The following is a 25851-nucleotide window of genomic DNA, read 5'->3' as shown; positions in this document are numbered from 1 at the left end:
GCTGCCCGGGGTAGTTTGTCACGGACGAACACTACACCAGGGCAATCGTGCAGGGAACACGGACTATAGTTTATTAGTTGCAAGATGAACATAGATTATTCAGATGTCTCAGCTTTATTTGACAACAGGTAATCAAAATAAACTGTCACTGCATAGGCAGATCTTTGGAAAAGCAAAGTATAGAAGATAGCAAGTGAGGGTAGAACTACACCAACCATCCCAAGCAAAACTACAAGTAAAGCTTGATACATTACATCAGTACGGTTGTAAAATAAAACACCTCTACACAATACTCATTTGAATTAATGACAGCTATCTTCACCCTTAAAGATGGGGTCATAAATGGAAAAAAATGTTGCATTAGGGTTAAAAGTAAAGTCCACAGCAGGCAACAAAAACAGCATGACTGAGCCAATTTTGTGACTAAGCCAATTTTTAAAAAAAAACTATATCTGCCATACTTTTAACTATCTTCTGACTGCTCACATTATTAATCACATACATGGAACCTTATCAAAAGCTTTCCAAAATTCCATGTACAGATCAACTACATTAAGAAAAAAACCTGACAATCCAAGAAATTTGCTCAACTTGACTTCTGAAAAGCTCAACCACCCACAAGTAAGTTTACTCAATAATATACTTGTTGGTGTCTCAATGTCTGAACCTAGTTAAAAATGTAATTATGTTAATACTGCCCAATTTCCAGAATTTAATGAAGTGACAAAACCAGTTAAAGCTTCATTCATTTCTGCACCCACTTTAAAGCCTCCTGGGTGCAAACTGTCTGCACCAGACTAAAAGCAAACTTTTTATAATTAAGGCACCCAGCTTCTCCTCTTTCTAAGCAATGCCATTACACAGAACTTTAATATAGTCAGTGCATCAGATTACACTTCACAAATAATGGAAATCAAAAGGTAAACACTATATCAAGTCTTCTGACTCTGGCCTGAGTGCATCACTCCCACACTATTGGTTACAGCCTTCAGCAGGTCTCCAACTTTAAAAGCCTTCTTAAAAATCTCTCTTCCACTAATCTCCTGGTTATCTCAATTTTTCCCACAACAGCTCAGCACCTGGGGATGTTTTTCTATATTAAAAACACCATGTACCTACAAGGTATTGCTGTGCCAATGTCAACATTGGCATTTGTAGTGCACATTCTACACCAGAGACAGAATATAATCTTGCACCAACCCCCTGGCACATTAGAGTTGCAGCAAACTCAATGCACAGAACTCTGTGTGCAAGTGTGGCCTGCATACAGCTGAGCAAAAGCGAAGGAAATGCAAACCCAATTTATAATAAGCTCATCATCTTTCACAGCCACCACAAAGTGCACCAACTAATTCATTGCTGCCTCCTGGAGAAGCATGCACGGTGGTAAGCAGCTTCAAATGTTAAAGAGGAAAAGGGATAAAACAACTCACTGTATTTGATTCTTTTTATTCAGCATCAATTGTATGGGTTCGGGATACCGAAAATAGTTGTGAATTTTTGTTTTGCTATACACAGAATCCATAAAATTTTTTTAATTGCAACTTGGATAATTTCAATTTATCCAACTATGTGAATTGACACAGCACAACGTCTCAAAATAGACATTAAACCGGGAAACATGCAGTCATGACGAGTTTTGTAAAGGCCTATTCCATTATTAGGACTGGTATTAACAGTTAAATACATTTTTAAATTATGTATAAATGAGTGATGTATGACTTCTGTATCACCTTCTAGATAACCAATTTCACTCAAAAAAACAATTACAGTTTTAAAGTACTAAAAATACAGGTACGCGGTTGATTTGAAACTTCCTTTCCAGAAAAGCCCGTTGGTCAAGTTGGAATTACATGTTATGGCCAAATGCTGCTTTCTTCCGATATCCCTTTGCCAAAGATAAAAGGTGCACATCTCAAGCTTCCAATTCAAGACCCAGACCAAGTTTGTGACCACCAGAATTGATGTTCTTTCCATCAATTAGGGAACACAGAGTGAGTTTTATACCTGCAATGGACAAATCAGAGGTGGTTAAAAATATTAGTGCCATACTAGTTCACTTCCTATGTCTCGGAGTCCAATTTAAACAAAACTGTTGGCAGCTGAATTTTAAGCAGGAACCAGAACAAAATCGGTGAGGAGATAGTGTGAATATTTACAACAGAAGCTTTAAGCGTTTGGAAAAAAATGACAATCCATATAAAAACAGGACACAGTCCAATCTTGATCAGACAAGCAAAACATCTGTAAAGTAATGATGTAGGATGAGCCCTTCTCCAGACTTTGCTCCCCTTTGGTAAAGACAGGAAGTCAGGAATGAGGCATCAGTGACCAGCTTGTTTCATTCATATCAATATTGAAAAGCAAACAAACCCCAATTCACAGGCTACTTGGTAAATGGAAGTAAAACAGCTGGGATAGGATGTGTTATGTTGCTCTTCAGCAGCATCATTTAATCCCACCCAGTATAACTGCAGCACATTGGGTTAGCACAACTATACAGTTTGAGAATATCTATCTACACATGCTGTTTAGAACCAGATTTCCTTCAGGAAACCAAAGGTAGCAATCTAATGTTATTTAACCTTAGTGGGCTTAGTTAGAGATACTGCAGGCAATAATTCTTGTCATCAGCTGCACTTGGAATTGGAATCACTGAGGTCAGGCTATTTGTTTCATTCCAGGAACTCCAGACATTCACTTTCTCACTGGCCTCAAGGAGTAGTCAGATTTCCCAGTTCTGCTTTTGCTAAGCATGACATCAGTGCCAGTTAGAAGAAATATGAACTGAGGATTACAGTGCTACAACCTAAAAGCACCTTTAATCTGAATCTAGTTGAAAATGGAGGATTTCACCGAGCTTCAAAGGAATTCTACGCTGACCACTATAGAGTTGAATTAACTACCCATCGCCACGATCTCAAAACAAACGAACCAACATAAGTGGAAACTTACCTGGCCTAAGAATCTGGCTGTAACCTATTCCAATTAGGCTGGAGTTGTGGACTTTTGCCTGAAACACATTAGTAGAAATCAGCAACACAAAAACCATCCAAATACATTTAAACACCAACAGAAGAAAGTCATACTTACAGAAATGGAAGCAGTAGGGTCAAGTTGATATTTTGCAGCAATGCCAAAGCGGGTGCTGTTGTTACCTGCAGTCCAGGCAAGATTTACAGCTGTCTCCAGGTTATCGCTCACCTTCTGGTAGATGGAACCTCCAAATTCAGCACCATCATTCCTATAGATTAAAACATTTTGTTTGAGTGTCAAGACAAATGCCGGATCCAAAGTAATAAAAATTCAACTATGAGAAAAAAATGTTTCTATTGTACAGACCAAGACTATTCACTAGGTTATTAGTATTTGTACTCTACAGGCAAAAATACTCCAACAAGTCACGAGTGAAAGTGAGCTTAAACTAAGCACTATACTACAAGTGCAACTTACACATTAGTGTGCAACTGGAAATCCCCAGTTTTGTAGCCCACTGCGAAGTTGTTCTGGGTCAGTTTTGACTTGGCCGTGTCAAAGGACATTTGGTATCCAGCGAGCCATCCTTCATAACCAGCCACTGCTGAAGCATGGATCGCTGGGCCTGCAAAGTCAAAATCTACATCACAGCCCAAGTTGATATATTCACGCTTGTAGGCGGTCTTCACTCTGCCGCTCTTCTTGCTGAAGAGGCAAAAATAGGAAAATTTAGTATCTAATGTATAGGCAAACCAGTAATAATTCCCCACCATCTTTAACTGCTATAATTACCCAGTATTAGGCGAGAAGGTGGTGTCAAATGTCAGCTTTAGACCTTTGGCAAGCTGGTAAAAGGAAAAGAAAAAAGGTGTTTCAGTGCAAAATTCAACGAGACCACAGAAAATTACTGCTCTCTAGTGTCACTGAAGTTACTTTAAAAAAAGCAGCTGGATGAAGGATGTAAAGATCAACTGCCCATTATTTTAAGAATGAAGAATATCCCAACTAGAGTACTTAGTTTCTTCCGCAGAAGTCAGTATTAAGTACATCAGCGACACCTCCTAGTGAGCCATACAGTGCTGGCACCATCAGGTATTTTCGCAACCTTGTGTTCTTTGTCTCTTCCCCAATCAATTCAATTCCCAACACAATCTGGCATAAACTAAAATACAACAGTAAACTTAGATCTGTAACATGATCAAATGTTTACCTGATCTTCAATTGCAATTTCCGTGCCCAAAGTGTTATCAGTGTTCCACTTCTCTGTAAATGTGAGGCCATATTCAGACCACTTGTACTTGGTTTCCAAGCTTCCAGATACTTTACCATTTTCAGTGTTTGATGAACCCGAAGTTGTGAATTCCTGTTTTGTTGAGTGGAGAAAGAGCAATTTATACCTTTTACACTCATTTGCATTCACTTGGACATAAAAACACTTATCCATGTGTGCAAACATCTATGCAATGCTGCCTTTGAACAGACCAATTTAAATGAAGGGTTTTGCAGATTTATAAATGGATTTGTCATTTTAAAACTTCCAGCTATTTGGTACTGAGCTACCCATTATATAATATAGATTTTCATTTTGCTCTACATTAAAATAATTGCTATGGGGACAAAGACAGACTTGTATTTATATAAACATCTCAAACATTTCAAAACAGTTTGTAAAAGCACACTTTGTATTGAATTCCTCATCCGAACCATGCTAGTTGATCTCAGCTTGGATAACTTTAGGACTACTACAAGGAGACAGTACCCAAAGGCTTGGGGTATGGGACAGCAGTGGGGATGGGGGTGGTGGGGAGCAGGGGGTGCTGGCTGGCTGGCTGAGGTTGTGTGGATTCAGGAAGGATCCTCACTGCTGCCCACAGTCCAATGACTTCTACAAGTAAATGCATGAGGACAGGTATCACTCGCTATTTAGGTGCCCATAACAACAGACACTTGGGTGGCATACCAGAGGGCTGGAACTAACTAACTGTGAAACGAAGCTAACAACTTCAGGAGACAGAATGGGGAGGGTAAAGTGGGAGAAGAAAAACAACCAATAAATGCTGCAAAATGGCCTGACTACACATTTACACAAACAAACCCATTAAAAGATACTGCTTTTCAATACTCATTTGGTTACCAAAATTCAACCGTCAATGTACCACTCAAATGCTTAATTATACTACAAATTTAAATTGTTAGGATCCAATGGATTACATCTTTGACATTTCAATACTTACTACAGTTTTTGAGGACAACATATTTTGATCAGAGCTCTAAGTATACTGACCTATCCTCTGGTGAAGCAGTAGTTTTTGGATCAGTTGATCCAAGAAATTACATGACTACAGAAAAATTCACAATTAAAAAAGGATTCCTTCAGAAAGCAATTCAAAATGTAACATTAATTACAAGAAAAGTGAATATTCGAATTCTTGGAAAAGATGGTTTTGAATTCTGAATGGCTATACTTTTTGGCCACAGCTACTTATGCGAAGTTACACAAGAACTGTGACTGCAGCACTACATTTTATTACATGTAAATTTTGACAAACAGCACTTGCCACCAAAAAATATTTCACATCGGAACAAAACATGTTTCAGCATCAGCAGAAATGTAGCATTATGACAATCCAATTGCATTAATCTCCAAATCTGCTCACTGAGAAAAGGGCAGACTGGTTACTCTGTCTGAACCAGACCAAGATAAATGAAGCTGAGCAGACAGCAACATGGAAGGGCAATCATTTATGTGACAAGCTTCCATTGACAGGTAACTGACCATCTTGTAAAGTGCTAATCCTTGCTTCCCAAGTCATGCCTGGCACCTCATTTATATTACAAATGTTAGTAGAAAACCTCATTTCTTCCATCGATATCTGTTGATAGGGTGAGATGAAGCTCCTGTGGAGCATGTACACCTACCCAGATCTGCTGGGCCCAAACAGCCTGCGTCTGTGCTGTAAAATTCTACGAATTCTATTTAACTGAAGCACAACATCAACGAGAGATAAATGGTTGAATACTGCATGGATTGCTCTATTTACATGCCATTAAGGTGGCAAGAACTGCTAGGCTTCACTCTCACTCAACTGCACTCAGTTTAGAATTATTCGATACCATGCAGCATTAAAATAGAATTAACAAATGATCCCTGTTTATTAGTGCCACAATACTGGCGAGGTAACATCAAGATCTGAATGATTTTTAAAGACTCTATGGAGTTCAAGAATTTCCACTAGATGAATCCAGTGCCATTTAGATTAGGCACCCAAACAATCCTTTGAAGTCGACTACACTTCCTTGTTGAAATGTTGTTTCTCTGTACATACCTCCCTCCAACATTGGAAGAAAACTCAGACAGAAACACCAAGTCATGAACAGTTTGAACTGCAAACATACAATGCTGCAAATATGTATTTGCTTCAATGTTGTTACACCTGTGGTCTGAACCAGTCTGTAATATAAACTGAGCAAAATCAGAGCAGTAGCTGTCATATCATAGAATGGTTACAGCACAGGAGGCCATTTGGCCCTTCCTGTCTCACACCCCCTTCCCCCGTTGCTCTGCAAATTTTGTCTCTTCAGATAATTATCCATTCCTTTTTGAAAGCTATGATTAATTCTGCCTCCACCACACAAAGAGTGCATTCCAGGACCCGACGACTCACGCCGTAAACAAGTTTTTCCTCTTGTTGTCTTTGGTTCTTTTGCCATTCATCTTAAATTGGTGTACTCTGGTTCTTGACCCAATGGCAACAGTTTCTCTTTAACTGCTCTGTCCAGACCCCTTATGATTTTGAACAAGTGCTGCTGAATAGCTCCTCAATGTGGTTCAGCAAAATGAACATGATATGCTTATAAAATGCACATATTTTGCCCATTAAGAGCAGGGGCGTGAAACTGTACTATATACCAACACTTTCAATAGTAGTGTGAATAAAAGTAAATTGATCTTACCACTCCACTTTGTGACTTAGTTTTCACTTCAAGCTTTACCAAACCAAAACCTAGAAAACAAACATCTTTACATTTTAATAAAAAAGGTACATTTGCACTCTGCTGTAGAACAGATTAGTCACCAACTCAAATCTAACCTTAATTCCTTTTAACAGCAAGTAAACATGCACCAAGGAATTTAACAAATCAAACTGCAGATTTTCAAAATAAAAGCTTAATTTTAAACCCAAAAGGGTTAAGTTAGATAAATGCAAATGGGTCTATTCTAATAAAGGTACCATTAAAAAACTGTTAATTCTAAGTGACGTGAAAATTGTGTATTTACTGCTACATGATCAGCAACTCTTTTTTTTTTAAAAAACTAGAATTATACCAGCTGAAAGACTGAACAGGCTGAGGCTCTTTTCTCTAGAAGAGACAAAACTAAGGGGTAACCTAATAGAGGTCTTTAAGGTTATGAAAATGTGGGCGAGACCAGAACCAGACCTGTGCTCCAGAACTTGCCGCGCCCCTAACCAAGCTGTTCCAGTACAGCTACAACACTGCCATCTACCCTGCAATGTGGAAACATTTTTTTTTTATTTCCAAAATATACTTTATTCATAAAAATCTGTGAAAAATACATTGCCAAACAGTTTCAAACAGCACCAAGTCAAAAATACAAACAGTGCAAAGACAGTCCGTTTGCTTCATTACAACCATGAGTTGCCTCACAACCCTTCCATTTCATTTGTCATGCCATTAACATTTTTACATCTTACAGCAAATGAAAATTTTTCCGATACAGTTCGAGGGGTTTCCCATGGATCCAGCCCCTCAGTTCAGCTTGGTGGGGGGACCTTACACTGTGATCTTTCCCCATTGAGCCTTTGCTGCAGCTCCCCCAAGCTTTAGTGCGTCCCTCAGCACGTAGTCCTGAACCTTGGAATGTGCCAGTCTGCAACATTCAGTCGTGGACAACTCTTTGCGCTGAAAGACCAGCAAGTTTCAGGCAGACCAAAGGGCGACTTTCACCGAATTGATAGTCCTCCAGCAGCAGTTGTTTGTCTCAGTGTGCATCCCTGGGAACAGCCCCTAAAGCACAGACTCCTGTATTACAGAGCTGCTTGGGATGTACCTCGACAAAAACCACTGCATCTCTTTCCACAACTGCTTTGCAAAGACACATTCCAGGAGGAGGTAGGCAACCGTCTCTTCCCCACCACAGCCACGCAATGTGGAAAATTACCCAGGTATGTCTTGTACACAAAAAGCAAGACAAGTCCAACCTAGCCAATTACCGCCCCATCAGCCTACTCTCAATTAGTAAAGTGATGGAAGGGGTCATCAACAGTGCCATCAAGCAGCACTTGCTTAGCAATAACCTGCTCAGTGACGCTCACTTTGGGTTCCACCAGGGCCACTCAGCTCCTGACCTCATTACAGCCTTGATTCAAACATGGACAAAAGGGCTGAACTCAAGAGGTGAGGACAGAGTGACTGCCCTTGACATCAAGGCAGCATGTGACCGAGTCTGGCATCAAGGAGCCCTAGCAAACCTAAAGTCAATGGGAATCAGGGGGAAATACCTCCGCTGGCTGGAGTCATACCTAGCGCAAAGGAAGATGGTTGTGGTTGTTGGAGGTCAATCATCTGAGCTCCAGGACATCACTGCAGGAGCTCCTCAGGGTAGTGTCCTAGGCCCAACCATCTTCAGTTGCATCAATGACCTTCCTTCAATCAGGTCAGAAGTGGGGATGTTCGCTGATGATTGCACAATGTTCAGCACCATTGTGACTTCTCAGATACTGAAGCAGGCCGTGTCGAAATGCAGCAAGACCTGGACAATATCCAGGCTTGGGCTGAGAAGTGGCAAGTAATATTCGCGCCACACAAGTGCCGGGCAATGACCATCTCCCCTTGACATTCAATGGCATTACTATCGCTGAATCCCCTATTATCAACATCCTAGGGGCTACCATTGACCAGAAATTGAACTGGAGTAGCCATACAAATACCATGGCTACAAGACCAGGTCAGAGGCTAGCAATCCTGAGGTGAGTAACTCACCTCCTGACTCCCCAAAGCCCATCCACCATCTACAAGGCACAAGTCAGGAGTGTGATGGAATACTCTCCACTTGCCTGGATGGGTGCAGCTCCGACAACACTCAAGAAGCTCGACACCATCCAGGACAAAGCAGCCGCTTGATTGGCACCCCATCTACAAACATTCACTCCCTCCTCCACCACCGATGCACAGTGGCAGCATCTACAAGATGCACTGCAGAAATGCACCAAGGCTCCTTCGACAGCACCTTCCAAACCCGTGACCTCTACCAACAAGGAGGACAAGGGCAGCAAATACATAGGAACACCACCACCTGCAAGTTCCCCTCCAAGTCACACACCATCCTGATTTGGAACAATATCACCGTTCCTTCACTGTCGCTGGGTCAAAATCCTGGAACTCCCTTCCTAACAGCACTGTGGGTATACCCACCCCAAATGGACTGCAGCAGTTCAAGAAGGCAGCTCACCACCATCTTCTCAAGGGCAATTAGGGATGGGCAATAAATGCTGGCCTGGCCAGTGACGCCCACATCCCATGAATGAATAAAAAATAACCTAGGGGCTATAATTATAAGATACTCACTAATAATTCCAATAGGGAATTCAGGAGAAACTTCTTTATCCAAAGAGTGGCTAGAATGTTGAACTTGCTACCATAAGCAGTAGTTCAGGCAAATAGCATAAATGCATTTAAGGGGCAGCTAAATAAGCAAATGAGAGAGAAAGGAAGAGAAGGACATGTTGATTGGGTTAGGTGACGATGGGTAGGAGGGGGTTGGTCTGGAGCATGAAAAACTGCATGGATCTTTTGGGCCCAATGGCCTGTTTCTGTGGTGTAAACACTACGTAATAGTTTTGAACAAGTTTTCTGATATTTAAAATAAGTCACCTGGTTACCCATACAGTACAGGTTTTAGTAAATGATCTTTTTATCTATTGTAACCAATGCATCATTATACCACTTACAGCACCAGCAAGGATATGGACCAGGTGCTGGAACGTGGGTTAGACTGGGCAGCTAATATTTTGACCGGCACAGACACAATGGGTTGAATGGCCTCCTTCTGTGCATAATTTTTCTATGATTCTATGGCTGTCAATGGTAGCAATCTCTCCATTTACACTGTAGGATGGATTCAGCAACAAAAGGGGGACTACACATGTAGTGGATTTTCACAGTTAGTGAACAGTCATGTCGGTGACTTTGCGAATGTAGCCAGGAGTCTCCCCAGTGTTTAAGGGCATTACTGGCTAAGACAAGTAGGTTGATAAGATTAGCCCTTCCAAAGCTAGACCCAAAGTGGTGCACCCAATACAAAGTTACCAACAGGAGATGTTTAACTTCACCAACCAGGCAGTAAGTGAAAAAAACCACTCAGAGGGTTTCACTGCCAAGTAGCAAACTCTTTAAAGGTGACTATTTTGAAAGCATGATTGGTGGCAGGTACACAGTTCTCCTCTCATTGACACTCAAGTACAACTCCAGGTTTCAATGCCACATCAGCAATTTTTCCATATAGTCAAGCAATCTGCTGCTCAAATAGCTACCTCTGCATGGTCCTGCTAAACTGAAACTGGCTTTGTGGGATGAGACACATCCATTCCAGGTCACCCAGAATCATACTTACCCTAAAAAAAACTACTTGCAATCTCATCTCATTCTCTTTGATTACCAATTCTGGTCACTGCCACAGCAAAAAGATATAATTTTTAAAATGTAATTTTAATAAAATAAGACAGGGCGATTGTGTATGGGCAACTAAATCAGCCACTAGCTGACCTGCAGAAAGCTGTGCACATTGGGATGTGTCAAGGGTGATCAGTTCATACTTGAGTGTGCCAGTGCCTAAAGACTGGTAAAAGTGTTTTTACACTGCACGATTGCATCAATCGGCACACTTCCTGCAGCATTAAAAATGGATGGATGTGTACCGACCATAAATCTGCACTGTAAGTCAAGTGCCATGGCTCAAACTGATTCTGAAGCAAAACAATTAAGACTACCTCTTGGAGAGTTTCAGATTCCTTCTGGTTCAGGCTGAACTGTTGACGCCAGATTTACACTAATTAGTATGGATAAGAAGCCAAACCCTACCTATCAGTACATCCTTTGTCACCTTGTCCTAACATCCATCACAAGGAAGTAAAACATTGCAACAGTCAAAAGACACTCGCCCACTGTTTTGCATTTTATCATTTCACACACGCGCACACAGTTAATGTACATATGCACAGCCATGGAAATGAGAACTGATATCTCATACCCAATTTTTATTAATTGGCAATACAATTAGCCAAACCTGGATTCCCAATTAGTTACATGTGGATAGTGGCTAACTTATTGGACAACACTGATCTAGTGAATGGTACATGCATGCACACCAAGTTCCACACTTCACTCTAACCCTTCTCTACCAAAACATTGTACAACTGAGCCCTTAGCTTTACTATTAAGAAAACTGTTCTTTTGCCCATTCATCTGTGTCAGAGCAGTGAACAATCTCATGGAGCTGCAGAGAAGAATTCAGCCATTTCTGAATGGAAAGAGGAAGTCACCACAAGTCAGCCACACCTCATACTGGTGGAGTTAAAATTCCTGGCAAAAGCACAGGGCCCATTCTGACCAAATGAGAAAACAAACAGGCAACAGTTCTGAAGAAAGGCTTGAAAAATTGGTGCTTATAACTGGAACAGGGGAAGCTAAAGGGAAATTAAAATTATGAATGGCTGAGGGGGTAAATAATTAAAGACTGCTTCCATTGGCTTTACAAATTGTGCATATGATCTGTAACCAATCACAAGAACAACAAAGGGGAAAGCTGGGAAAAGTTATGGGGACTACAAAATGTTTTACCAAAACTGGCTAATAGGGGGAGAGAGTAACAATTTACTAGAAATTGAGCTCAGTACTAAAAAGGAAGACTATAAAAAGAAACAGGAAACAGTGTACAAAAATGGATTAGTCAATAGCCAGAGATGACAAGCTACAAGACAAATGAATGTGATCAGCTGAATGGCTTCCTTCTGGACTCTAACTGGGAGGGGACAAAAAAAGGGAAGTTACAAATTAATCTAAATTTTATAAACATGCTCATGTAGAAATACCGTACCGTAGCCTTTGTTGAAAATATCTCTGGCTGATTTGCCAAGGTCTGCATATGATGGAGGTACAGCCATTATATCTGCAAAGAAAAACATGCAATGATAAACCAAAGTATCACAGACCTTCCTTTTGTTCTTTTTCCTAGCCTCCCACTTTAACTTGCTCAAAACCTATTACATTTCTAACTTCTCCTAGTTCTGATATGTCACAGACCTGAAATGTTAACTGTTCTCTACACCCCAAATAAAGGGCAAGATAGACCACATCTACAGGAATATGTTCAAGCAGTTTGCACTGGACCCTACTTGAGATTAACCAAGTTATGGATTTTTCCCAAAGTCTGTTATTTGTAAATATTAGAGGGGGGGGGGGGGATGGAAGTTAGTTGCAGCAATTCTCTTCAGCAATCATCTTCCTAGGTTCTATTCCAAAAGAGTATTCTGCTGGAAAATCTAACACTCTGATACAAACTACAATGCTAGGTTATCATTTAGAGGCCTTTCAAATACAACAAAACCATTATCATTCCTAGCTCACTGAAACAATTGGTTTCAACAGGATGGGCTTAGAAGTGCCAACTGCCTAGTCCATACAAAGCGATGTTAGCAGTTTTTACTTAACCAGGCATGACTGTGATAACAGGGCAGACATCACAACTGTTCATTCCAAAACCAACCACATAATTACTAAACTGAACAGCCGGATTCAGGAATTCCCCCAAGAAATTACTTAAAGGCCTCAACTACTAACTCAGTTCACATGGAAGACTTGAAATTAACGCTGCATCAGATAACTGAGTATAGCTGACAGCAGTTTAACAAATGCACAATTTAACAGACATCTGTACAGTTATATTTTGAGGGCGGGTTGCATAGATTAAGCAAGTATTCCCTCAAGTACGGCAGATTTAAGAGGTGATCCAATTGAGGTGTTTATGATTAAAGAATTTGATAGGGCAGAGAGAGAAACTATTTTCTCTGCTGGAAGAGTCCAGAATGAGGAACAAACTTAACTCCAGATCTAGGCCATTCAAGGGGAATGTCAAAAGTACTTCTTCACAAAGGGTCATGGAAATCTGCAGGTCTCGCAAAAAGCTAATCGAGGTTAGTGTCAATCACAAACTTCAAAACTGAACAGATTTTTGTTATGTAAGAGTATTAAAAAGGGATATGAAGTAGAGTCAGAGAGATACAGCACTGAAACAGGCCCTTCGGCCCGAGTCCGCGCCGACCAACCACCCATCTATACTAACCCTACATTAATCCCATTTTCCATCCCCACCTTCCCTCAACTCTCCTAGCACCTACCTATGCTAGGGGCAATTTTTACAATAGCCAAATTACCCATCAATCTGCAAGCTTTTGGTATGCGGGAGGAAAATGGAGCACCCGGAGGAAACCCACGCGGTCACAGGGAGAACTTGCAAACTCCACATAGGCAGCACCCAGAACCAAACCTGGGTCACTGGAGCTGAGAGGCTGCGGTGCTAACCACAGTGCAGCCCAAGTAAATGCAGGCAAATGAAGGGGAGGCACAGATCAGTCATAATTTAATTAAATGGTGAACAGGCTCAAGTAGCTGAATGGCCTATTCCGGTTCCTATCTCTAGGAGGAAATTTGAAAATCCAACTTCCACAACTGAGAATGCAGTAAACACTTGCAATACACTGAGTTTAATTGTTAGATAGATCAATTACTAATTACCAAATGCGAATTTCAAGTCCTTGAATATTCTTAAATCAGTTCATTTAAAACAAAGCGAACTACAGGGATATATATACACATTATAGAATCATAGAATCTCAAAGTTTAAGGCACAGAAAGATGCCATTTGGCCCATTGTGTCTGCGCCAGCCGAAAAAACAACCCACCCATTCTAATTTCACCTTCCAGCATTTGGCCCGTAACCTTACAGATTACAGCACTTGAGGTGCATAGCCAGACTCTTTTTGAATGAGTTGAGGGTTTCTGCATCAACTACCCTTTCGGGCAGCAAGTTCCACATCCTCACCACCCTCTGGGTGAAAAAGTTTTTCCTCATCTCCCCTCTAATTTGCTACCACTTTAAATCTATGCCCCCTAGACACTGACCTCTCTGCTAAGGTTCGTTTTAGATTGTCCGAGCAAAGAGCCAACATAAGCATGGGCCAAATGGCTTCCTTCCTGTGCTGTAAACATCAATGATTCTAAAACAGTCTGCACACGACCATCATAGAATCACAATATTACATATCCAGTACTACGTCTAACATCAAATTTAAACAGGCATGGAATATCCTAACCAATATCTGCCAAATGTAAAAGCCCATTAGCACTCAGTGATGAACCTCACAAGCTTCTATCAAGTAGTTTATCCTCAAAGATAACTCCCAGCTTTACCCTCAGCAATACAGAAAAATGAATTTGGTTCTCGTTACACTAAACATGTTCTGAAAATGAAATGGTTAACTAAATTGAATGGAAATCAGATTTTCTACAGAAAATATCCCACTTAATGCATTAAAATATTGCCTTTTACGCACTGTGCAACAGCTTGCATTAAATATGTGCTGAGGAAAAGGTGGAGGGGTGGATGTCAATGAATGATGGTCTTAGCACAATAGAGGGTTGACCGAAGTTCAGGAAACTAGGATGTAGAAGTGGTTTGGGTAGAGATGAGAAATGATAACAGCAAGAAGTGGGAGTGGTGTACAGGCCCCCTAACAGTAACCACACTGTAGGGTGGGGTATAAAGGAAGAAATAATGGGAGCTTATCAGAAAGGTACAGCGATAATCATGGGGGGGAATTTTAATCTACATTCAGACTGGAAAAAGCAGATGGGCAAAGGTATTCTAAATGAGGAGTTCATAAATGTTTTTGGGATAGTTTCTTAGAACACCACATTCAGGAGCCAACCAAGGAGTAAGCTATACTAGACCTGGTATTGGGCAAGATAGGATTAATGAATGACCTCAGTGAAGACGCCCCTAGACAGCAATGGTCATAATATGATTGAATTTTACATTCAGTTTGAGGAGAGAAGAGTGGGTCTAAGATTAGTATTTTAAATTTAAATAACGGCAATTATGAGGACATGAAAGCAGAGCTAGCAAAAGAGTGAACTGGCAAATTAGGTTAAGGGATAAAGATGCAGTGGCAGATATTTAAGGAGATATTTCAGAATACACAGAATAGATACATTCCAGTGAGAAAGAAAAATTCCAAGGGGAGGACCCACCAGCCATGGTGAACTAAAAAAAAGTTAAAGATAGTACCAAACTTAAACAAAAAGCATATAATTGCACAAAGCTGAGTGGCAGATCAGAAGATTGGATAGAATATAAAAAACAGCAAAGAATGACTAAAACATTAATGACGATGGAAAAATTAGAGTACAAGAGAAAGCTAGCAATATAAAAATATACAGTAAGACTTTCTATAGATATTTTAAAAAGGAGTTAACAAAGTGAGCATTGGTCCTATAGAAAGGGAAACAGGGGAATTAATAATGGAAAATAAGGAGAGATGAATTGAACAGGTATTTTACATCTGTCCTCACTACAGAGGATATAAGTAACATCCCAGAAATAGGTGTAATTCAGGAAATGGAAGGGAGGGAGGAACTCAGTCAGATAGTTGATGCATTGGTTTTAAATTTTCCAAAATTCCCTAGATTCTGGGAAGGTTCAATTAGATTAGCTATCTTCCGATGTAACTCCTTTATTCAAAAAGGGAGACAGAAAGCAGGAACTTACAGGCCAGTTAGCTTAACAGGAAACAGACAGTAGGCATAAATAAATGGGTCATTTTCTGGTTCAAGATATAATGAGTGGTATGCTGCAGGGATCAGTGCTGGGGCCTCAGCTTTTTACAATTTATATAAATGACTTGGATGAAGGGACCAAAGGTACGTTTGCTAAATTTGCTGATGACACAAAGATAGGTAGTTAAGCTGTGAAGAGGTCATAAGGAGGCTACAAAGAGATATAGATAGGTTAAGTAAGTGGGCAAAGAGCTGAAAAATTGAATATAATCTGGGAAAATGCGAAATTGTTCATTTTGGCAGAAATAAAAAAAGCATAGTATCTAAATGGTGAGACATTACAGAACTCAGATGCAGAGGGATCTGGGTGTCCGAGTGAATGAATCTAATGCAGGTACAGGAAGTAATTAGGAAAGCTAATAGATTGTTTATTGCGAGGGGAATTGAATACGATAGGGAGATTGTGCTTCAGTTATACAGTGCATTGGTGAGACCACATTTGGAGTACTGTATACAGTATTGGTCACCTTATTTAAGGAAGGATGCAATGCAGTTGGAAGCAGTTCAGAGAAGGTTTACTAGACTAATACCTGGAATGGGCAGGTTGCCTTAAGAGGAAATGTTGGACAGGCTAGGCTTGTATCTGCTGGAGTTTAGAAGAGTAAGAGGCTACTTGAGTGTAACATACAAGATTCTGAGGGGTCTTGACAGGATGGATGTGGAAAGGAGGTTTCCCCTTGTGGGAGAATCTAGAACTAGACGTCACTATTTAAAAATAAGGGGTTGCCCATTTGAGACAGACGAGGAGAAATATTTTCTGAGTGTCATAAGTCTTTGGAACTCTAACCTCAAAAAAAGATGTGGAAGCAGAGTCTTTGAATATTTTTACAACAGAGGTAGATAGATTCTTGATATGCAAGGGGGTGAAAGGTTATCGGGGGTAGGCGTGAACGTGGAGTTGAGGTTACAACCAGATCAGCCATGATCTTGTTGAATGACGGAGCAGGCTTGAGGGGCCAAGGGGCCTACTCCTGCTCCTAATTTTCACGTTCTACTAGGCAAATGAAGTTTAAATATACTGTCTCAACCAAAGATTCAATCAGACAATCATAATGACTTAAAGGCAACATAACTATCAGGTCATAACTACTCGGTTCATTGCCTTTCAAGCGAGTCACAAGGCTTCATAGTTACTTACAAATGAGATAGAATAGCCAACAGCACCACTGCAAGGCTCTAGGACACTACCGGACAGATGAAAAATTGATCGAAGCTCAACTACCAGGCCAGAATGAAAGAGACTTACTCTTAACATTAAAAATAGAGTTTTAAACAGCAATGCTTTTCCTCTTTCCCAGTAGTACAAGTTTGTGGCTGCAGTCAGTTGAATCCTGCCATGCTAAAGGATAAATACAGAAAGCTTTCCAAATATCCCAATAACATTTTTATGCTTTCATTAGTTTTCATTAAAAATATTGCTGCAAAAGGACAAACCTGCATTTTCACTGCAATCCTCTATATTCTATCTTTCCCCCAATCATATGCTATCCAAAAACACTGCAAAAACAGATGGCCTATTCTGCTCTGATCACTTGAGAGCCAGCTGCTTCGGAGGGTCACGAAGTATGAAGAAACTTACGACCCCTGCTGATTAAGTACCTTTCAGCAAACCAGTCAACATTAAAAATTTAGTACAAGGAAACCAAAGGGGCAAATCAACAAACCACATGGCACAACACATTAAATCATGCACCAGTAGACAGAATCATAGACATCCTGTGCAATTCTTCAAACATTTCCTCCATCAAACAAACATCCCTATCCTTCACTTTTATCTTTATTACATGGCAAGAACACATTTGTAAATTCTATACTTTAACATTGGCTTCAAAAATGGACTGCTTGTGATCTAATACTATGCATTAAATAATTGCAATATTTTAACATTTGCACAAGGATCTATTTACAGATTTACAAAGGATGTCTTTTATTTGGTAACAGTTTTCATTCCTGTCTTCCCATGTCATATTACCACATTCTTCTTTGGCCTCCTTATCTCGAGACACAATGGATAAGCGCCTGGAGTGGCAGTAAAGGCCAATTCTAGAGTGACAGGCTCTTCCACAGATGCTGCAGAGATATTTGTTTGTCGGGGCTGTTGCACAGTTGGCTCTCCCCTTGCGCCTCTGTCTTTTTTCCTGCTAACTACTAAGTCTCTTCGACTCGCCACACTTTAGCCCCATCTTTATGGCTGCCCGCCAGCTCTGGCAACTGACTCCCACGACTTGTGATCAATGTCACAGGATTTCATGTCGCGTTTGCAGACGTCTTTAAAGCGGAGACATGGACAGCCAGTGGGTCTGATACCAGTAGCAAGCTCGCTGTAAAATGTGCCCTTGGGGATCCTGCCATCTTCCATGCGGCTCACATGGTCAAGCCATCTCAAGCACCGCTGACTCAGTAGTGTGTATAAGCTGGGGATGTTGGCCGCCTCGAGGACTTCTGTGTTGGAGATACGGTCCTGCCACCTGATGCCAAGTATTCTCCGGAGGCAGCAAAGATGGAATGAATTGAGACGGCTGACATACGTTGTCCAGGCCTCGCTGCCATAGAGCAAGGTACTGAGGACACAGGCTTGATACACTCGGACTTTTGTGTTCCGTGTCAGTGCGCCATTTTCCCACACTCTCTTGGCCAGTCTGGACATAGCTGTGGAAGCCTTTCCCATGTGCTTGTTGATTTCTGCATCTAGAGACAGGTTACTGGTGATAGTTGAGCCTAGGTAGGTGAACTCTTGAACCACTTCCAGAGCCAATATTGATGGATGGAGCATTTCTGACGTCCTGCCCCATGATGTTCGTTTTCTTGAGGCTGATGGTTAGGCCAAATTTATTGCAGGCAGCCGCAAACCTGGCGATGAGACTCTGCAGGCATTCTTCAGTGTGAGATGTTAAAGCAGCATCGTCAGCAAAGAGGAGTTCCCTGATGAGGACTTTCCGTACTTTGGACTTCACTCTTAGACGGGCAAGGTCGAACAACCTGCCCCCTGATCTTGTGTGGAGGAAAATTTCTTCTTCAGAGGACTTGAACGCATGTGAATGCAGCAGGGAGAAGAAAATCCCAAAAAGTGTGGGTGCGAGAACACAGCCCTGTTTCACGCCACTCAGGATAGGAAAGGGCTCTGAGGAGGAGCCACATGCAGTGAGGCAATAATCAACATGCAAAAAAGGGAAAGAGACAACGATCGGGTACATCAAAATGTTCATCCCATCAGTAGGTGCAGCCATGTACACTACTCTCTCCAATCACTAACAATGCTAAATCCTGTAACAGACCAAAGAGTGGTCAATGCAGATCATGAAATAAAAATTAAGCTCAGTGTTGACTTGCGACATTCACATTTGCTCCAATTATCTACCAAGAGTCATGGGATAAGACCTGCTACCAATTTGCCTCAGTACACTGCGCGCTAACACCAACAGTCTGACATAAAAATCAATCTGCCTAAAAACATGCAAAGCAATCTATTTGAAATGTAGCCTTCATTCATCTACCATACACAAAAAATATTGATACTCAATTTTTCCATCTACAAAAAGAGCCCATTGATTGTGATTAATAGGAGATTCCACTGAAAAAAAAGATTTGAGTGATCTGCCTTCAATTTGCTCCATTACCTACAAATTAACAAGCGTTGCTTTTTCTGCAACTGCAGACATTAACTATAACTGGACAGGTGGAAAAAAAAAATTAAATATTTAACAAGTGTATAATACAGTGGAACTGGTCTCATTGCCAGGATTGAAATTGAGGAAGCTCCACATTCAATTACAGCAAGTAGCAAAAGTTTGACTATGTCAGAAGAGGTAGATCCAAAGAATGCACTGCAATTTCTGTTTTACTTGCAAGCCAGATTTGAAAAATGACTATGCAAAGAAAGGACTGTGACCCGGAGACTTCCTCCCTATAGTGCAACTGTCATGAACACGTCAATAGCAAGAGTGTAATAATGCACAAACTGAATGAATCCAATCTAAGTATATTACCGACACAAAATAAGCGAAATGAAATTGGTATATATACTGAAAATTAAGATGTACCAGATACAGCCCCCACTGAAGATCCTATTCTCCCAGACAGAATAAAGGTAAATACTTTGACAGCCAATTCTTCCAGCAACTCAAATCCCCAGGCAATTGTCTTTCTTTCTTCTCCTCCCCAGGCAACCTTGTTTGTTTCCATTTTAATACCATGGCCTTTGCTCATATGAACTCATTCTTATGAAGTTCAAATTACACCATTCTGCACCCTTTGTACTGAAATCAAGGGCGACACAGTGGCGCAGTGGTTAGCACCGCAGCCTCACAGCTCCAGCGACCCGGGTTCGATTCTGGGTACTGCCTGTGCGGAGTTTGCAAGTTCTCCCTGTGACCACGTGGGTTTTCGCCGGGTGCTCCGGTTTCCTCCCACAGCCAAAGACTTGCAGGTTGATAAGTAAATTGGCCATTATAAATTGCCCCTAGTATAGGTAGGTGGTAGGGGAATTGAGGGAAGGTGGGGACGTGAGAGGGTAATGGGATTAATGTAGGATTAGTATAAATGGGTGGTTGATGGTCGGCACAGACTCGGTGGGCCGAAGGGCCTGTTTTAGTGCTGTATCTCTAAATAAAACAAATAAATCTTCTGTGCTCTGGCCTCCTTATTTTCCTCTTCAGTACAATTCAGAAGATTTTAAGTCCCAAGCTGCTAGTCACCCAGTCACTATTTTTCAATTTTCCATCCAACCTTTTAAATCCCTAGTGTCTTACATTATGAATTTTGTCTAGCCCACAATTAAAAATCTACATAACTGAGGAAAAGTTATTAGATAACAGCAGCTACAGAAAGACTGAAAAAAGTAAAGCCACTTGCTACAGTTTCTAACTATAGAAAAAGATAGTTCAGCAAGATTTGGAAGTAATTGCAGTTTTGATGTTAGAATAAAAGCATTTCAGCTTCAACCATGAAGGCCAATTCCAAGCACCCTCAGCAGCCAAGAGCATCATGTATAGAAATGCAATGTAGAGTGTTAAATCGCTGCATTTGGTATCACATTGCGCAGAATCACACTTTACAGTAGTTCAAGTAGTCTTCAACATTAGGGATGGCAAATTTGAAATGTATGTACAAGGGTCATAATTTAATTGTGGTTAATCTATGCAATTAACATTGTTGCTGATAGAAACTATTTTTTTTAATACATGCTCATTGTGAAAGTTATATGGGGAGTACCCAAGTATGCACAAGTTTATGCCAATAGGCTTTAGTTTGCTGAACAGTAACTTCCTCTCTTGCTGGCAGCAGCACTGAATAAACATGCTCCTTTCTCCACTCAAACGACCTTGGCCCTGCGGCACCCAAATGAGCAAAAAGACAATATGGAGGAAGCACATGGAAAAACGGCTGGTTACAGAAGACTGGAACGTAGATCCACAACCAGTATTTGTTTTCAGAACTTTAATACTTAGTTTATGCTATAACTACATTTGCAGGGTGATTTTTGTGTCCATGATGTGAAGATTAGGCAGCTTTTGAATGTAAAGATTAAGGTTAATCAAGTGTAACATATAGCAACCAGGAATTTAGATTCTCTTTCGCAGTAAAGGGTGTGTCAGGCCAAGGCACTGACTGCTTCAATTTAGCAGGGCTTCATTTTTGTCTAAAATGCAACCCTTTTTCCAATCTTTTCTGCATTTACGAACAGGTTTTGGTAATACTTAATGGGGTGCTATTCCAACTTTAAAAAATGTGTACAAAACAAATTTGAAAGATGGATAAAGTAATTGAATCAATTAAATATAAAATCAAAACGGATTACATCTTAATTTACATAGAATTACACAGCATTTACAGCAGATAACCCACTGCAGCAGCATTTGCTAACCACTGCCATTGGGGTGTTATCAGGGTGGGGTGGGGAAAAAGATGCAACACCTTGTCCCATGACCACAGTTTCCTTGACAGAGGCATGGGAGACACAGTCCATGAGTCTTTGTAGCTACTGAGTTGCCATGTGAGCGACTAGTGCAGCATCATCAGCTTAGAGATCAGGATGTGATGTGTTTTTGTCTTTGCTTTCAGCCTTGATAGATTGTAGAGCTTACCATCTGACCTAGTGTGCAAGACTCCTTCCACATCTGCAGGGAAGGCAAAAGTCAGGAGCATGGAGAAGATGCTGAACACAGAGTGGGGGCTAGGACACAACCCTGTTTCACTCCATTCTTCACTCTGAAACTAAAGAGCTAAACAGTACAGTGCAGCGCATGTTGTCACGGAAGGAGTGGATGAGACGGAGGAGCTTTGGTGGACAGCCAATTTTTCCTAAAATCTTGCAGAGCCCTGCTCTGCTAACAATATGTCCCTTGATGCAGAGCTCGATACATGCATAGGGAAAGCAGCTACTACCTTTGGCCGACTTGCAAAACGTGCATGGGATAACACCAAGCTGACCCTTATGACCAAGCTGATGGTTTGCAAACCATGTGTTATCTTGCTGTATGGCTGTGAAAAATGGGCAACTTACAGCTATCAGGGAAAAAAAGCTCATTAACACCCATAATGTGCCACAGACAACGAAGATGGGAACGCCCTAATAGGACAAAAATCACAGGGCGCCTCAAAGGCTGAGCCCCCAAGTGCGTTGGCATGGATCAAGCAGAAATGATTTCTGTGGATCGGACACATGTGCAGGATGGAGGATGGTCGGATACCCAATGACCTTTTCTATGGTGAGGTAGCCAGAGCCATACGACCAGTGGGGTGCCCAAAGCTTTGCTTCAAGGATGTCGGCAAGACCCTAAATGTCGACTATCACACCTGGCAGTCAGTAGCTGATGAAAGAGGGAAATGGCGACACATCCTGTGGACTGGCATGCACTATGATAACCAGTGGCTACAGGCACCAACATGGAAGACAACTCTCAGCATCACTTGGCAGCATCACATGTAGCACTTGTGGCAGAACCTGCCTCTCAAGAATTGACCTCCACAGCCATCAGCAAGGTGCAAGAGAAGACACCCCACCCAGTTCTGATGAAAGGTCACAGGCCTGAAACATTAACTCTGCTTCTCTCTCCACAGATGCTGCCTGACCTGCTGAGTATTTCCAGCACTTCCTGTTTTTACCCCATCTAAAATGGATTGCTTGCTGTGTCCATCTTTTGTAGACGGAAGGATGCCAACGAACAGCAGATAAATAAGCCATTCAGCCCAATTAAAAATGTAAATGGCTAGGCACATTATTCACTTGATGTGTAATAGATACAATTTCCTCTTGAACTACATATTTGATTTCTTAGTTTGTACAAAGCTTTTAAACAGACTATTAAAACTGAAAATTCTGGTTTGGTAAAGTTACATCTTAAAGGATCAACACCACCTTTATGGAGGCTTCTACACAATAAATGATATCTTAGCACTGTCAAATGATGAAAATAAAAAAAGTTACAACTTTGAAACAAATAGGCTAAAAGTTTCTAATTTGAAGTAGCCAAAGCTTAGCAGAACCTTGATTTATCTACAATAGATAGGAATGTATCAGAAAGGACTATTAGTGCAGTTGGCTCCTTGGTAGATAAATCCTAGTATCAGCGACGAGAGACTCATGCAAATTATTGGGAATATGGAATTAAGCTTTATATATCTCTCTTCCCTCCCCACTGACCCCCAGGAGGCTCCACTTATGTACCTATGCAGTCCATGCAAGAGAGCTTGCACTGAGTTCCCATGAATTTGAAAAACTACATTAAAATTGTGCAGCCATCACAAATAACTGGACAAGACTGCACCTGATTACACTCAAAGGTTTACCCACCTAACCATAATTACCTTCAACAGCCTGCAGAATAAGAAATGTCAGCTAACAAACCCTGAAAGTAAAGCTAGAAATTTAGAACCGCCCAGTCCCAGTTAAATATTTAACACTTCAGTCTCCATGCTTGCTGCCCAGCTTTATAACAATGATGCATCTTGAAAATGAAAGGATGCCGACAACACAAAAGGCTTTTTGAACAAAAATACTCCCACATCCCACCCCCCCCCCCCCCACCCCCACCCCCACCCCATAAAGGAGATGACAGAAGCAAGTCCTCTTTCATTGTAGACTATTAGTGAAACAGGCAATTCTAATGGGCTGTGCAGGGTAGTCATTACAAATAGAGCACACATCATCGACGTAAAAAAAAAGGCGTGACCCAACAGAAACGAATGACATTGAGTTTGCCAAACCTCCTACATACACATGTCGTCCTTCCATGCAATGCAGCATTTTACAACATTTCCCCATTAAGGAAGAGGCCTTAATGAAAAAACCATGAGGTCTCAACACTTCAGGAAGCCAAAAACTGCCCCATATTTAAAACGGGGGGACGGGGGAATGTTACAGCAAAGAAAACCCAAATTCAGTGAAATGTAGGGGATAAAAATTCCCCCGCCCCAGCAAATGCCCCTTCGCCCGGATGATGCGGAGGTCAAAGCAATCACCTTGACTCGGCTTTAGAATCAGCCGAGCCTCGCCTGAAAACATCCCTTCCTGCCCGGCCCTGGCAATCGCCCCGGCCCAGGCCTCCCGAAGCTCAGCGCTGCCGGCGCCATCTTTCAGGCTGGGCGTTTGCTGAAGTCAGGCCTCCTCCCGGCCCCGGTATCCTCACCCCCACCCCCCGGCCTTCCCCTACGCCCGGCTCCAGCCTCCTCCCCCTCCAGGCCGCGCTGGGAATGTTCCCCGCCCTGGAGCGGCCAGCTCGCTCACTCAACAATGCGGCTTCCGATCAAAATCCCTGAAGAACTAAAGGCCACTGCGCCGACCGGGGGGCAGTCGGTAGGAAGAGGATCCGCGGTAAGGAGACAAATTCCCCCCGGGGCCAGGATTTCGGCTTCGCTCCCGGATCCAGGCCTCGGTGCCGAGCACACCTTTAACCCGCCGAGTGAGTGCAGGGCTCTCTCCAGCGCTAAAGGGCTGGGCCGCTACCTTTTCCCCAACCCCGGTGTTACCTGGCGGGCTGGCCTGCACTCGGTCGCTCTCTCTGGCTTTAAGGGCGAAGTGAAGGAGACAGCGCTGCGCCTGCGCAGTGACAAATAACCGGGGAGGGGGCGGGGCCACTGCACAAGGACCCCCGGGCCTCTGCCCCGGGGACCGCCTGAAGCCAAACCAACTCCCCAAAAAATCAAAAATAACGCACAGTGATTCTCCTTTTGTTTTTCCTCTGATGTACGTGCTAATAGATGGCGAATGCAAGAAAATATTTTCTCTTGTTTTGATGAAGGCAGTGCGCTGGACAGCTATCTGCCAAGGTTCCAACATGTTCTCTGCTGCTATGCTGGCAGTTTTGTCTCAGCCTCAGGCTCCCTTTCTGGTTACTACAAGGCAACATTTTGCAGCCCTGTGCTTTAAACAAAGCACGCAAAGACAATAGCTTTGATCGGCGAGAGGTCAGCTTTCATCATTCACCTTGCCTGCAGTTACCCAGAGACTTGGTGCAGGCTTGTCAGTGGAGATTCTAGTTTTCAGGAGTCCAATCCAAGGCAGCAATCCAACATTAATTTTCTTCTGAAGGAATGAGACTCCACACTTGTAAAATTATTTTTTTGCTGGGTCAGAGAGGTTGCTTATCAATAATTAACACAATATACTGTTAAAACTTACTGACAGCAACATCCAGCTGTCCGCATTTAACTGCTTTTATGCAGACGTCAGACGTTGCTGTCAGTTTTACATTGTAATTGGGACGAGCACGGACACCCTCTCTGTTATTAGTACTGCAAAATTCAGACCAACACAACACTTAAGAAATGCAATCTCAACAGCACCAGTTAGAACTTGTGACATGCCCATGACTGAGTGGATAAATCTAGATTGCTATTCTACTACTGAATTTTTTCTAAGGGCCAATGTCCATTGAATTTGAGATCAAAAACTCTTTTCACACTGGGCCAGATAAGAGAAATAAAGCTGTTAACTCATCAGTTAGAATGAGATGCAAACCTGCC

At 41.8% G+C, this 25851-nt stretch overlaps 1 protein-coding gene across 1 annotated transcript; it reads right to left on the bottom strand.

Moving 5' to 3' along the window:
* Window positions 1-1433: 1433 nt before the first annotated feature.
* On the bottom strand, window positions 1434-24940 carry vdac2 (voltage-dependent anion channel 2). The gene is made up of 9 exons (XM_068020625.1): window positions 24856-24940; window positions 12092-12163; window positions 6931-6980; window positions 4187-4339; window positions 3769-3821; window positions 3454-3681; window positions 3094-3244; window positions 2956-3013; window positions 1434-2007 (listed from the first exon to the last, which is right to left on the bottom strand). Exons 2-9 carry the CDS (start codon window positions 12156-12158, stop codon window positions 1916-1918), a joined length of 852 nt encoding a protein of 283 aa, XP_067876726.1. The 5' UTR covers window positions 12159-12163; window positions 24856-24940; the 3' UTR covers window positions 1434-1915.
* Window positions 24941-25851: the final 911 nt, after the last annotated feature.

Source organism: Heterodontus francisci, chromosome 42 (genome assembly GCF_036365525.1).
Source record: "Heterodontus francisci isolate sHetFra1 chromosome 42, sHetFra1.hap1, whole genome shotgun sequence".
Classification (NCBI taxonomy): Eukaryota; Metazoa; Chordata; class Chondrichthyes; order Heterodontiformes; family Heterodontidae; genus Heterodontus; species Heterodontus francisci.
Note: the sequence above shows the minus strand (reverse complement) of the source record. Positions and strands in the feature narration are given on the sequence as shown.